This window comes from Epinephelus fuscoguttatus, linkage group LG3 (genome assembly GCF_011397635.1).
Source record: "Epinephelus fuscoguttatus linkage group LG3, E.fuscoguttatus.final_Chr_v1".
NCBI classification, from domain to species: domain Eukaryota; kingdom Metazoa; phylum Chordata; class Actinopteri; order Perciformes; family Serranidae; genus Epinephelus; species Epinephelus fuscoguttatus.
This window is the reverse complement of record NC_064754.1, coordinates 37,587,109-37,602,464: the sequence shown is the minus strand read 5'-3', so window position 1 is coordinate 37,602,464 and position 15,356 is coordinate 37,587,109. Positions and strand designations below refer to the sequence as shown.

The 15,356-nt window shown below is 40.9% G+C and overlaps 1 protein-coding gene across 2 annotated transcripts; it reads left to right on the top strand.

Annotated features, from left to right (window-relative positions):
* The first annotated feature begins 926 nt into the window (after positions 1-926).
* suz12b (SUZ12 polycomb repressive complex 2 subunit b) lies at positions 927-14,762 on the top strand. 2 transcript variants are annotated; one of them, XM_049569816.1, is made up of 17 exons: positions 927-1,243; positions 1,501-1,645; positions 2,187-2,233; positions 2,327-2,391; positions 2,537-2,605; positions 2,785-2,834; positions 3,450-3,535; positions 3,639-3,870; positions 4,517-4,622; positions 4,710-4,815; positions 4,937-5,114; positions 6,683-6,771; positions 7,092-7,235; positions 8,700-8,857; positions 9,259-9,457; positions 11,551-11,630; positions 12,850-14,762. In XM_049569816.1, the coding sequence occupies exons 1-17, from the start codon at positions 1,229-1,231 to the stop codon at positions 13,160-13,162; spliced, it is 2,082 nt and encodes a 693-aa protein (XP_049425773.1). In that variant the 5' UTR covers positions 927-1,228; the 3' UTR covers positions 13,163-14,762. The 2 variants fall into 2 exon arrangements, with proteins under 2 accessions (XP_049425773.1, XP_049425764.1); XM_049569807.1 differs by having other exon boundaries at positions 1,480-1,645.
* Positions 14,763-15,356: the final 594 nt, after the last annotated feature.

Here is a 15,356-nt window from a genome sequence, read left to right as displayed (position 1 = left end):
TTTAAATTTAAATTCATTTTACTGCCAATATTCAATATGCCTTCCAAACCTATCGTTTTTCTTTAAAAATTGCCAAAGTTGCCCCATTTATGATAGACAGAAACTGTAATAACAGGAATTATTGTTGGATTTTCACATTTCCAAGAATCCTTGGTCACATCATATGTCATGAACACTTCCATCAGAGAATCTGAGCTCAAACTAGTCTCATTTAACATATGACTAAAAATAAACCATTTACAATAACTAACCAGCATGCATGACAAGAGTGAAAACCCAAGGCTTTTTTCAACTCCAGGACTTCGTCTTCAGCTTTTCACTTTTTACTTTCAAGTATCAAAGGGTAAGTAACAACTAATTTGTGGTGGAGGGAGGGTCATACATTTTCTGCCAGTCAGGGAGGATCAAGGAAAAATATTTGTAGCTTCAGGGAGGGTTGAAACAAACAAGCAAACAAAAAGAAAAGTCACAACCCAGCCACCCTCTCCTCTGATAAGTAATGAACAATCCCATACTATGAATGCCAATATTATTTAAAAAGATAATGTTGATGATATATATGAATTTTATATATATATTGCCAGGATAATAATGCCCTTGCCTTCATAGTAATACCACAAAGTGAGATCAAAGTCGTATTATTACCCTAAAAAATAACTTTAAGCTCTTTACTGTGTATTGTAGATGACTTTAATGTAGACTGTCGTTCTATTTTCTTTTTTTTACCATGAAATTCATTCATTTCACGGCGTACAATCAAACAGAGAAAATCCACAGCATGCGTGGTAAGTTGAGCTGTCTTGATGAGAAGTCTGATAAACTCGATTTCCCGCAAAATCGCAGAAAGCGAGAGCGGGTTGTATGTCATCTCCGGAGGTTAACAGCCAATCACAGCGCTGCATTCTCTCAGTCCGTCTCCTATTGGCTGATAACTGACTACAGCTCTGTTGTTCAGTACAAATTGAAGGAAACCACACCGACAATAAATTTGAGATAGATAATCAATAATTTGATCCAAAATACTCCAACCAGCAACGATATCAAACGGTATTTGAGGCAGCTGGATGCGGGAGAACCTCAGGCATACGGTGGTTTGTTTTCTAGTAAACCATGCTAGCATTGCTAGCTAACTAACTAGCCAGCGTCTCGTCGCCTCCTCTTCATCTTCATGGGTTTCTGCTGTTGAGTCTGCCAGGCTTGTGCTGGAGGCAGCGAGGCTAACAAATTAATGCCATCGGCCAGGGTGGGTTGCCTTTATTTATGCCCGATATCTATCACATGCCGTTTTTACGGTTTTTGTTAATCGAAGCCTGAACAAACGAACGGATACTACGCTGAAATACCAAGCTCACTAACATGTTAGCATTGTGCTTTTAGCTGAGCTAGCTAGCTCGACTGCTAACGCGAGTATCTGCCTACTGGCTAAGCTAACATGTTGTATTCCCCCCATTTGTACTGTGATAATTAATTTGTTAACAGGTGCCGTTGCTTCACTCGCAGAACTCAGGTCATATTATGAGTGGGGCGAGTTGCAAAGCTAACGGCGCCGTGTACCCCGCCTCATCAGCAGTGATGAACTCTGTGAAGAAGCCGAAGATGGAGCAGATTCAGGCCGACCATGAGCTGTTCCTACAGGCCTTTGAAAGTGAGATTTCACCACTCGTCACTTTACAATGCAACCTTTCTGTTTTGGTATCACGAGAAGAACTTTTCCATGCTCTCCGAATGCCTGTAGCTACCCGCTGAACTTTTCTGATACTTATTTTGTTTCCAATAATTGCTTCTGGCTGACAGGCCTCCCTAGTTTATACTCAACAGGGAGCTCCAGATATTGTTTGTTTTAACTAAACAGATTTCATGTTAATAAAAACACATGTATTGTTTAATGTCTTCAGTTTTTCTTTGGCTGGTGGATATTTTGCCCAACTAACCACCACCTGTTAACAGCCCTTCTTTTGGCATGTGTTAGCAGTAGTATGGATTAATTTCTCAGATGCTGACACAGTGAAATGGAGTGACAGCAGACTGATGGAGGGGCCTGTCTCGTGAAGCAGAACAACTGCACTCCTCTTTTACTTGGAACATGTTTAAAATCTTTGTGGGGTAGTTATCCAGAAAACATAGTGATAGGGTAATGTGATGGTTTCTAGAGTAAACATTATAATGATCCCTTTTTCTGTTTCCAGAACCAACTCAGATATACAGATTTCTCCGCACAAGGAATTTGATTGCAGTAAGTAAACTACTATACATATGTTTCTGTTGTATTGATTAGCCAGCACACTTAAAATGAGAGTGATTAATTTGTCCTTTTTTCTCTCTTCAGCCCATATTTTTGCACAGGACGCTCACCTTCATGTCTCACAGAAATGGCCGAACAAATGCCAAAAGGTATGAAATCTGATTCATACATGATTCATGAAACATGATTCATGAAACATGATTCATACCTGATATGTTTGCAATCTCATTTATGTTCTGTCACAGTTTTAACAAATTGATTTTGAACCTGTGTGACCTGTGATCTTTCCTTCAGGAAAACATTCAAAGTGGATGATATGTTGCAGACAGTCGAGAGGATGAAGGGAGAGCAGGATTCTCCAAGGTAACGCAGCTCTGCATTAGTTGATATGCCCCTTTTTTATCACTGGATAGTTTCTGGGGATGTAAATACCAGAGAAACTGTATTGACATAATTAATTACCATTCATATACAGTACCATTGTCATTGGAGCACTTGATGTAACCCAGTTTCACCTGTGCATTTTTCTGTTTGTCTTTCAGTTTGTCTTCACATCTACAGTTAACCTTCACTGGGTTCTTCCATAAGGATGGTGAGCGGATTTTACTCAAGTGCTCTATTTACATGCACGCTAGTATCCTGGTTATGATCAGGTCTGTGGACTATCCTAGTTAAGCCCTTATTCTGTGTTGGATGTGCTGCCTTGAGTACTCTGACAGAAACCAGGATACTGTGTCACGGCAACACCTTATTCAGGTTTCTGATTATTCAGAGATGGTAAGAAGTCAGGACACACACAGGGGCACACAGATGATCAGAAACCTGGATACCGTCAAAATCATGTTCAGGTTTCTAGTGTTCAATGTATACATCCTGAATAAGATCAAGACTATAATGAAACACAAAACCAGGATGTAGGTTTGCATGTATACACACTCATTTTAAGTACGCTGTTGCCATGACACCCAACCACAGTTAGTAAGCACGAGAATGCTAAAAGATTTGTGGTAAAGCAAGCGGTTAGCCTAAAGGAAGAAAATGTAAACACCCACTGACTACTGAGTGTAGGAGCGGACACTTCTCCTCGACATCACGGAAGATGTTTTGTCTACCAACAGAGCATTAGACTTGCATAGAGATAACAATAAAAATCATGTGTGCTTTACTATATGTTGATTGACACAAAACTCTTTTTGCTGCCGTACAGAAAAGCCATCTCAGAATTCAGAAAATGAACAAAATTCCGTGTCCTTAGAGGTGCTACTTGTCAAAGTCTGCCATAAAAAACGCAAGGTAAAGTAAAATATTATCAAGACAGTCTCTCACTTTAGCAGCAAGTCATTTCATGTCACCTACTATTGATTGTGTTCGCTAAATGAAGTTATTTTTCCCTCAGGATGTCAGCTGTCCGATAAAGCAAGTGCCTACAGGTAAAAAGCAGGTGCCTTTGAATCCTGACAGTAACCAAACCAAGCCTGGCTCCTACCCTTCCTTACTGGTCTCCAGCAACGAGTTTGAGCCCAGCAACAGCCACATGGTCAAGTCCTACTCGCTCCTTTTCAGGGTGTCACGCACAGGGAGGAGGGATACTAATGGTCTAGTCAACGGAGAGGCCAACGAGAACATTGGTAGGAAATCCACATCAATACCTTTTGCGTTCCACTCACCCACTGGAAATACTCTCTGTAGTTTAGGTGAGTGTAGAGGAGGGAGAACATGATGCAAAAAGTATGCTGCGGAAATCACAGCGTTATGTTCATAAGCCTGTTCATCATTCGGTGATGGCCCTTACGGACAGAATTTTGTCATCTCTTCGGTTAGACCTTTTCATAATTGCTTTGTGTAAATGACCCTTTTCACCCCCAGATATTTGTATTCTTTTGGTTTCATGCCACTTGCATGATAGAAATGTCATCAACGCGCCCACACACTTAATGTGAATTCTCCAAACAATGGTTTGCTCTATTCACAGGGCTCAGTCAAACATTACAAAGACTTTATACCAGGGAGCTGGCAGGGTAAAGTCAGATTAATGTCTGGTCCAACTGATTCAGACATTTGCGTTCTCATATACAGCTTCCCCCGAGTAATGTCTAGATAAACAGTGCATGTTTGAAAGGGGCTTATGATGCTCAGAATTGGGACACAGCAAGCTGGGGGTCCCAACAAGCCAGTCTCTCTCTGGGCACATCATGTAAAAAAAAAATGTTAACTGTAACTGAATGGATCTTAGTTGTGTATGAAATTTCTCGCCATCTTTTTGTGTGTGCAAAGATGTAACAGATACTCCTAGTAGGAAGAAGAGAAGTTCATCTCATAGAGACGAAGGGGAGACCACAGAGACCTTTGTTGCACAGATGACTGTCTTTGATAAGAATAGGTAAGGTTTCCATTCAGGTTTTAAAATCGCTTCTTTCGTTCGTGTGACTGTACGTTAAAATCACTGATCTTGATTTGTTCTACGCAGGAGATTGCAGCTGCTGGATGGGGAATATGAGGTGTCAATGCAAGGGATGGAGGACAGCCCTGTCAGCAAGAAGCGAGCCACGTGGGAAACCATTCTTGATGGAAAGGTAGGGGAGGGGTTGTAAATGTGTCGGCATGAAGCGTCACCTCGTAGGCTCCCTTTCCTATCTTTAGAATTGGTTGTCCTCTTCACACCACTGACTATAACTCTGTATGACTGTCCCACAGAGACTGCCACCATTTGAGACATTTTCTCAGGGACCCACATTGCAGTTCATGCTGCGTTGGACAGGTGATGCTAGTGGAAAGTCCACTGCCCCTGTGGCAAAACCCCTCGCTACACGCAATTCCGACAGCTCCAGCCCCATGGAGACTAGGACCAGCAATCACAGAGCTGCCCTCATGAGTAAGTACAGAAACAAAAATCCCTCATAACATCCCTCATAACATCTTGAATTATATTTAATCCTATGTTACATTTAAGAGCAGTAGGCAGAAAACGTCTATAGATGATGGAGGATTGGGAGGAGACATAAATATTTAACAGTTCCACCCTCTGCTTTATTAAAGTACTGTAAAAGTGTTCATAATTGACACTGAGCAAAGAACTGATGATCATTTATTCATCACATGCCAGATTCTCTGAGCAAAAGTCTGAATGGAGCATGATTTTGGATTTTGTGTCACTGGTGTGGGATGGTCTATTTGTGATGGTGTATTTGTGAATCTGGCAAAAGGCGCCCAGTGAGTCATAGCTGTTTAGTCCTTTTGAGACAGTCGCTTCACTCCTTGAATGTTCTGGCAACTTAACATGTCGCTCTTTTGAATAAGGCCCTGAGTCATGTTTCTAAAGAAGTCATAAGTATATGTGAGTGTCAAGCAAAATGTTTGCATACTGCATATGAGCAAAGGGGAATCCCATCAGTTATTACCTAGCATCTTGTCATTTTTAACTCTGTTTAGGCTGTGAGAAGCAGGCGGCTAAATTCTGTCTGTTCTTTCTAATTAATGAAGAAATGCACGTAGATGTTATATCAGTCTGGCTACAGGGTTGCACAGGCAAGTGAGAAGTGGTGCCGAGGCTTCCTTCAGCACTCATGATCATCATTAATCAAGCCACAGAAAAGCGTTAATTCAACTGCAAAATAAGTTTGAAAATTCAACACTGATGCAACCTATGAGAGACTTGTAAACACTCTTCTTCTCCCTTGTTACATTCTGACTGTTACAGGAGCAAAGAATCCATCATGTACTGCTGCTCTACCTGTGAAGATTTGGTCATCTTTTGAACAGAACCATTATAGGAGATTTACATAATAGAGACCTATGTTTAAATGCCAAAAAGCCATTACTTTAACAGGCAGATGAAACCAGCAATGTTGCATATTCCATGTGTGAAAATAAATATCCAAAAGTGGCTTTAGCAACAGCTACTACATTTACATGCACAAAAAAATGATCCAAGTCTTTCATAATGTTTAAAAGCAGGTGTATTTCTCCCACCGACCAGAAATGTGGGCTTTTCTTTTGGGCATGCATCTCTACCCCACAGCCTTGCAAAGTGTTGGCTACTTGGTTTGTGTACAGTGCACCATGGAGACGCACAGAGCTGACTTTACACAGGCAAGAGGCCGTGTTTTGCAAACTGCGATTAAAAACTTCAACTGAGGCGCATATTCCAAGTGTGTCACATACATGTCCAAAAACTCCTAAAACGTGACTAATACTGGTACATCCCACATGTCTTAATTTTAAAATGCTACATTTGTAATAAGGCCTTATTCAGAATATCCAAGCGGCATATGCTGTTTACATGAATATGGAATAGTGGTGAGCATGTTCATGCATATGTGTGCTTGGTGTTTAAATGTTCCTGTTATGGGGGAAAGGACACTACATTTTCTCAAATACACTTTGAATGTGTTAAATCAAATTTCTGATTTGGTGATGAACCTTTCCATCTGTTCATAACAGCAGTGAAAGAGTCAGTCAGCACAGACATTCAGACGAGGAAAGAGCACGTCCAGTGTGAGCCGCGGCAGAAGCTACGTATATTTTATCAGGTATACCACACCACAGTAAGAACTGCACTGGGCCTGGGCAACTGACTTCTAAGTGTTTTGGTGACGAAGCTGAAAAGCACAATGCTTTTGAAAAGTTTGGAATAACTGTTACATTTTAATAAGTTAACTGGTTTGTAATTCTTCATCAAGGCAAGTATACGGTTCATGAATATAGCTGAAACTGTACTGTTTTGACCCTGTTGGGCACTCAGTCCTCAGGGTGTGTGTACCAAAGTATGAATTTAATCATCCATTTAGATTTGCTGAAGGTCGACCTTCTCTGGTTTACGTTGTAACTAATGTCATCTGTCTGTGTTTAGTTCTTGTACAACAATAACACGCGGCAGCAAACAGAGGCACGGGACGATCTTCACTGTCCCTGGTGTACCCTGAACTGCAGCAAACTCTACAGCCTGCTCAAACACCTCAAACTCTCTCACTCCCGCTTCATCTTCAACTATGTGGTAAGGAACTGACTGTTTGTAATTAAAGCCTCTTAATTGCGTGTGTGGTTGGGCTAGTCACATGACATGACTTCCTTACAAGCAATGTTTAAGTCGCTAACAGATGTAGTTAAAATTAGCCCATGACATCCTGAGTCCTGTTTGAGTGAAGCCATTCATGTCACAATCTCGCCACTTCTGGCTCCCACTCAGACTCACACAAACCTCTGTAAAGAAGTAGCAGCCATTGCTCCACAAAAAAAAATGTCTCTCTTTGTCCTTGTCCTTGTTATCACCTGTAGTTTTCACTACACCACAACTTATTAGTGAACACTGATGTCAGTGGCTCCCATGTTTACTTTGTACTACTTTTTTCCAGGTGAGTCCATTCAGGACTGTGACCACAATTTAAAAAAATAATGTGACAATAATGGGACGGGGCGTCGGTGGCTTAGTGGATAAGGCAGGTGCTCTATGTACAAGGCTGTTGCCGCAGCAGCCTGGGCTCGACTGCAGCCTGTGGCCCTTTTCTGCTTGCCATTCCCTCTGTCCCTCTCTTCCCTCTATCTGTCCTATCAATTAAAAGCAAAATGCCCCAAATAAATCTTTAAGAGAATAAATAATAATAATGTGACTGCCAAGCAAAAGAATTGGATCTGAGCAGTTAATCTGAATTTAGCACAAAGGCTTACAATGTGAATGTTGCCTATGTCTGCAAACATAAAATCGCTTAAGTTCCTGTGTGGGAGCTCTGGTCCCCATTGGGTGTGCGTGTATGTAACGCCATATCTCAATCACCACAACTCTGTAACTAACATGGACAGCTTGGTTGACAAATGCTGATTAGTTTACTCTGAAGCTTCTTTGACAATCTCTGGAAAGCAACTGCCAGACAGACATCACTGCACACACTGAGGGACAGTATTCTGTATTTACACTTGGCTACTTTAGTAAACTAAGAAATAAATTAAATGAGTAAAAAAAGGCATCAGTGTTACATCACACTGATGCCAAAGCTGTCTGTCTGTAGCTCCACAAACCGCACTTGTTAGTAGGAGAAATACATTTTGCTTTTTGTCTTTAGTTGGGCTGTGTTTTTGTTGCCCAGTGCAAAAAGATAAATGTTAAATGGTTCAGCTTTTGAGGTGTTGCAGTGCAAATCATGTGTCAAACCACAAAGGGCAACCAGTGTCTGTTCCAGCTTACTCTTTAATTGCAGGGAGTTGCTTCTTGTTCTCTACCGTTATTTCCTTCACTACCCTCTCTCTTACATAGCTCCTGGTGTTTGTAGAGAACCCTCAGTTTCTCTGATTGAACAGGCACTTCTACCTAAAGCATAATGTGGCGTCCAATTTGAGAAATCTTGCCTCTAACCATAAATTACTGCCAGCCAGTCATCAGGCCTTCTGTTTTTGCTCAGCACAATATCCTGTAGAATTCCTCATTATTTTTCATTTATTTTTTCCTCCTCTTGTGAATCTGCAGCCTCACCCCAAAGGAGCAAGGATAGACGTGTCCATCAATGAGTGCTACGACGGGTCGTATGTCGGAAACCCTCAGGACATCCACAGCCAGCCAGGCTTTGCTTTCAGCCGCAACGGCCCAGTTAAGAGGACTGCTGTAACTCACATACTGGTTTGCAGGTAAACTCGTGACCTCTGTTCAAAGCCAGCGTTCACACTCAAAGTCAAATCATGCCCGACAATTTAATTAACTTATTTTGAATTTAATTTGCTTTTCATTCCATCTGGTTTAGTGATGAGTTGGTAATCAATTGAATTAACTTTAATGAACTGTTCGAGAGCGGCGAGCTGCGTTAAAACAGATTAGAACAAATACAGTTTTTGACACTTGGCAAGAACCTAAATAGATCCGCTTCTTTCAGTCAGCAGGTTTCTCACACTGGTGAGGTAATTAAAGACAAAAAGTGTGGTAAACGAAAGCATAAAAAGGCAAGATATGAAGTTCTGATAAAGGTGCACTAGCATTTTTTTGCGCCTTGATTCCAACATGCAGGATTTGTTTTCTCCTGTGCTTCCACCAGGCCCAAGAGGACCAAACCAAGTCTGTCAGAGTTCCTGGAGTCTGAGGACGGAGAGTTGGAGCAGCAGAGGACCTACGTCAGTGGACACAACCGTCTCTACTTCCACAGTGACAGCTGCATGCCCCTGCGGCCCCAGGAGATGGAAGAGGACAGTGAGGACGAGAGAGATCCAGAGTGGCTCAGAGAGAAGACTGCCACGGTGAGAAGCCATTGTTCATTGTGTTGTGTTTGTGTCTGGCTTCACTGTTGACTTGAACTGTCACACCACTTACAGAGACACCCTTAAAGGGATAGTTGGGGTCTCTTTGAAGTGGGGTTGTATGAAGTACTTATCAATAGTTGTGTTTACTTATAGTAGGTGGCGGTCGGCATGCCCTCACTTTGGAGAAGCAGGCAAGAATACTGCCATGGAGGCCAAGTAATGTACTGCTGTGGACAGGGGCAACAGCAAAACATATTTTAGCCACGTGAAAAAATCAATAACAGTTTAAGTGTACTCTATATTTAGAATATTTTTACCACTTAACCTTAATGTCAGACAGCACCTTCCAACAGGGAACTGAAGCCGTTATCTGTGCCCTCTTCAGAGCCCCCAGACTCCTCTGAAAAAAACAGTAATTATACCTCGCAGAACACGGGAGTTGCTGGTCTACCACTGCCTCGATCAATTACTTTATTGTGTCACTTTGGTTAATCCAAACAAATCCTTCACAACACCAAAGTCACAGTCACCACTGTAGGTAATACACTCACTGTGATTACGTACCTCATACAGCCCCACTTTAGAAAATCACAATGATCCATTTAGAGGTCAGTTTCTCTAGTTATGGTGTGAAGTAAAAATTTCTGAGATCCTTGTCGGAAATTGCAGCTGAAATGCCCCCTGAAGTCAGATTTTTGATCTGGAAAGTCGGAGGAATCTCCCCAACCCTGACTTGAAAATCCAAAGTGGCTGTCCTGTGCATCAGCAGTAGTGAAAGCTGTAGTTATATGTTGTTTATTAGCACTTCTGCCTTATTTGTGTCTCATTAAAACCAACTTCTATTTGTGGACATGTTGCGATGGTGTTTGTACGCGTAAAATACACCATAATGCTTTTTTATCAACTGGTACTGCTTACAGTTGCTCACAACATCTAGGTTTTCCATCATTCCCGGCTCCGATTTTCAACTTCCGTGGTACATGGAGCACACCATTATTCCGACTTACTGAAGCAAACACAGAATCGTCTTGGCTTGGTTTTTACACTTCTGTTATACTTGAATGTTTTACTGTATTCAGAGCTGTTCTTTGTCTTCATGTTATATAATAAGAGGCATCGATTGATTCTGTGAAGTGTGTGGTAATGAGTGATGTAGTTTGTGGTGTTGTTGAAGTGTGTTTCGCTTTAAGGAGGACAAGATAAGAATTTCCACGTAACATCCTGTCAGTATGTAAAAGGACATCTGGGCAGTTTCATTGATTTGACAATGCAGTTAAGTTAATGCACACTAAAGTTTACGTTATAATGCTTTGCAGAGATACATACGTGAGATTGGCTGGAAGCACAGCATTTTGACCGGAAAGCTACATCATTTGTAGTTGGTTATCAGCGATTATCACTGATTCAGAGTGACAACAATGCTTTTTATCTGTTAAAACAATTGTATTTTCTCCACTGATGCAAGTACTGTGAACGCAGTAATGGAATCAATCAAGGGAAAAATTTTGTAGGAACCTTGACTGAGGCCAGGAAACTATCGCAATCAGACTCTCACAATATTTTAAACTGGATAAAAATGGTGGTGTGTGAGTGTTTCTGTGGAGCCCAGGGACTAAAATCTGGAGAGGGTGGAAAAAAATCAAGCTTTTGGAGTACTGATTTTTGGTGTTGGATTACCATGGCAACAAAGAGTAAAAGCATTTGGGTCAGCCCCGCTCCCCATAAATAACTTAAAGGTGCTCGGAGCAGAAACTATTGCCAAGACAGAACATTTCTTCAGCTTGCTCTTACAGCCGCACACAACATTTTTATCACTTCAGTATTGATTTCCGGAACCTGCCAGCATTACGTGCTAACAGTAACAGTAATTTTACTCTCAGGGTCAGCAGAAAATACCTGAACTAAATTGATCGTCATTAAAATTGTTCCGCTGCTCTCAAGAGGAAACTTTTATTAAAATCTGATATAAGGTATTAAGGTATTATTCGGCCCATCTTAAGTGTTGTGGTGTTTTTTACCAGCTAATATGTGTTTGTATTGCATCACCATAGTTGTGTCATCATTTGTAAATTTTTGTGCTTTGCTTACAGCAACTGGATGAGTTCACAGATGTCAACGAGGGAGAGAAAGAAGTGATGAAGCTGTGGAACCTGCACGTCATGAAGCATGGGTACGTGGGAAAAGTTATGGGCGAAAGGATTCTTTTCACAGTATCAGCTTCTTTGAGTTAATACATGTAAATGTATCACATTTAGACTTTTGAGACTTTTTGCAAAACATGGTGTCATTTTCTATTATAGTACATGAATGTTCGAGAGTTAGTGCTGCTCCTCCCACAAAACATCTCTTCAAGACATCTCCCGTCATCATATATAACTTTACATAAAGAGAGTATTCATTTTATTGTATTACATTGATTCACTCATCAGTGATGTGTTGTTGTTTTTTGAGGGGCAATTAGCAGACGTCCCAGTTACCTTTGCAGCCTTGTGTTGCATTCATGTGGTATCAAAATAATCTGAAAAATTAGGTTTTCATCATATTTCATTGCTGACCTGATGTTTTCTTTTCTTTTTGTTATCAACATGTTTAAATGCTCTGAGCAATAAAATACAACACACCCTTGTAGCATACATGTTGTTTCTACTTTACAAGTTAAAACTCACAAACACAGCTCAGTCAGAATAACAATGATCTGAGGAGCACCTGAATGCACCAATAGCCTTGGGTGGCAGAGGTCTCGACTCAAGTCCGATTCAATCCCTTCTTTAATTAGCATAGCAGGCAGCGTGAGCTGTGCCCTACAGTAACAGTGAGTAGGTGAGCGGGAGGAGTCAGGGATTTGTGAACACTAAAAAAGAGTCATTCAAAATGATTTGTTTGGTTCATTTTTGCCCGTCACTACATAGGAAGTGGTAGACACAAACTGAAGACAATGTCTTTTTTTTTCTTTCTTTCTTTTTTAAGATATTTTTTAGGGCAGTTTGCCTTTAATAGACAGGACAGGTAAGTTTGGAAGGAGGGGGGGTGACATGCAGCAAATGGCCGCAGGCTGGACTCGAACCCAGGCCGCTGCGGCAACAGCCATGCACATGGGGCGCCTGCTCTACCACTTAGCCACCGACGCCCCTAAAGAGAATTTCTTGAATCTTGCTGCTATAAAAATTATATTGCCAAATATTAAACAGTGTTAAGAAGGTCACACCAGATTGAAAACAAATCCAGAGCTCTTAGAACTTCTTTTGTAATCTCTCATATGTACAGGGTGTCTGTTGGAGCTGTGGCATCATATATACAGTAGCTGTACTCTTGTAGTTACAGCTACTCTTGTCCCGTTAGTTTATTGAAACATTAGAAACTAAGCTCTTTTGTTCTTTATTTTCCTGTAGTTTCATAGCAGACAACCAGATGAATCAGGCCATCATGCTCTTCGCAGAGGACAGCGGTGCTCACATCATCCGCCGCAACCTCTGCCGTAACTTCCTCCTGCATCTAGTCAGCATGCACGACTTCAACCTGGTGAGCACGGTCACCATCGACCGCGCCATGGCCCGTCTGCGACAGATCCAAGAAGAGCTTCCGGACACTGTGGAGGAGCAGCAGGACCAGACTCTGGTATCAACAGGAGCCTGCAACGGCAATGCCGTCACCTCCACTGGAGGGAAACTGGGCAAGAGGACAAAAAGCGCACTAACGGACTGATGTTGGATGGATGGATGGACGGAACAATGATTGTTGTGTTTTGGTTTTTTTTATTATTTTATTTTATTTTTTTCTTCTTCAATGAACATTACCAACCCTTTGGTGCTTAGATAGGTGGGAGAACTGGTCAGCTGAGGATCTGACCTCAAGCAGACCAGTATACAAGGTAAACAAGTTTTGAAACTTGAGAACTGAACCAAATATGAACAATCACCCACTACCACACAAACCAGGAATTTGAGGACTGGATGATGTAAGTTGAACCTACTAAATATGCATTTTGTAGGAGCCGCTGAAGTATCTGTGTTGGGGTGAGAGAGTGAACAAACCGAGTCTTCTGATGTGGCACGACTGCCTCTGTTGTGTCCACGTTCTAGACAACTGTATCAAGACTACAGTTAAAACTGTACTGGTAATAATGTCACTCTTGATTATTTGTACACGTACACAATAACCTTGTTGAGAACTTATCTTTTTAGCTGATTATTTTAGCACTTGGTGTTTGTATTTAGAAAGCTTACCTTGAAATTGTCCTTTTTTTCTTTTCTTTTTTAAAATCATGCTGCGCCAAATGTTAAATGCAGCTTTTCCGCTGTCATCAGTGGAGAAACTTTAGTGGGTTTGATTTCACTGTTGTGAATGACGTTTAATTTGAAGGGTCATACAGTTACGGTAAGAATCGACACTATTGGCATCAATGTCTAGAGTATATAAAGCCTGTAAAGCTTGTGTTAGGACCCCAACATGGATTGTGGGTTTCGCTGGTAGGTTGCCATGACAATAGTTATATACTGTAAGCCTTGGATCCTGGACAAGAGAATAAATTCAGATTTGGGTCCATGCTGAAACTCCTACTCTATCACCCCTAAGCCTTTTGGTCTACATTGATAATAACTCAAGGAAAGCCAGGGAAAGCAACTTTTCAGATTTTTTTCTTTCTCCTCAGATTTACTGAAACAACCAGCAGCACATCACCCCATGTATCCAGCAGAGTGCACAGCAAGTCAACAGTTTTCTGATCACCTGTGGTGTCTTTTCACGTTGAGGTTTGAACATGTTGAAATCACAGTGTTCTGAGCGTCAGTAGCTGATTGACAGAAATGTGTTTACATGTAATCACATCTGATGTTTAGCTGTTTTCCTTCTGAATCCAGTATTGAACAGATTGCAGTTCTTATCTCAAAGCAATATGCTGTTTATTGGATGGTTGGTTTTCAGGTCCAAGTTTTTTTTAGGTGCAGTTTATGCCAAAGTGGAATACTTTCACCAGTCTCTTAGTTCTGTATATTATTTAGCATCTTTTCTTTTCTTCATTCCATAACTTTTTTTTTTTTTTTTTTTTTTTTTTAAAGCAGCAGTAGTAGTTGTGTTTTCTAGCGTGCACATGAGTAGGTGATCATTATCACCACTCATTGTTTCATCAGGACTTTCCTCGTGGACAACCAAATTGACAACATATTTTTCCTCCCTCTGATATTCATGGAAGGTTTCTGTATTCATCTGGAAAAAGGGAGACATATTCACCATTATTGTCAGAACACCCTGTGAAAAATTGTGAACTGTACACTCTGGCTAAGGGGATTTTTATATTTAAAGAAATAAAATACATTTGACCTTTAAGCACGGCTGTAATGTTTTAGCAATTCTGGACATTAGCCATCATTACAACTCTCTCTGTCACGGTCTCTGCCCAGCAGGTCCACTTGAAGAATAACCCAGCCTGAGTTAGACCATTCCCTTCAGGCTACAACCTCAGTTTATAAATTATATTTAAACAATTAATGCAACAAAAAGTTACAAATATATTGCATGTGGAATGAAATATTTAGTTTTTCAGTAGCATAGCTGTTTGTTCTTACAGACATGGTCAGCTGCATCTTATTTTACACGTCATTTAGGTTGAGAAATCCAAACCAGAAAAACAGTTTTCTTTCCTCAAAGCTGCTTACTCAGTTTTTCAGGAGCTTTTGACCGTATGTTACTGCCCTCATCACCAGATTGAGTTTGCTTTAGACAGTTTTCAGAGGTGGGACTAAGTTATTGTTTTGCAAGTCCTAAGTCTTAACGTCTCAAGTCAAGACAGGCGAGTTCCAAGTCCTAACCATTAGCGAGTCATAAACAAGTCATAATGCGCTCTTCACCAAATGTAATGCCATTTCAACAACATTAATAATATATTAAATTGGAAAAGTTA

Coding starts and splice junctions, on each gene's coding strand:
- suz12b (XM_049569807.1), top strand. Junction 1,646..2,186: donor GTTCCTACAGGCCTTTGAAA/GTGAGATTTCAC, acceptor TTCTGTTTCCAG/AACCAACTCAGATATACAGA. Junction 3,536..3,638: donor TCTGCCATAAAAAACGCAAG/GTAAAGTAAAAT, acceptor TTTTTCCCTCAG/GATGTCAGCTGTCCGATAAA.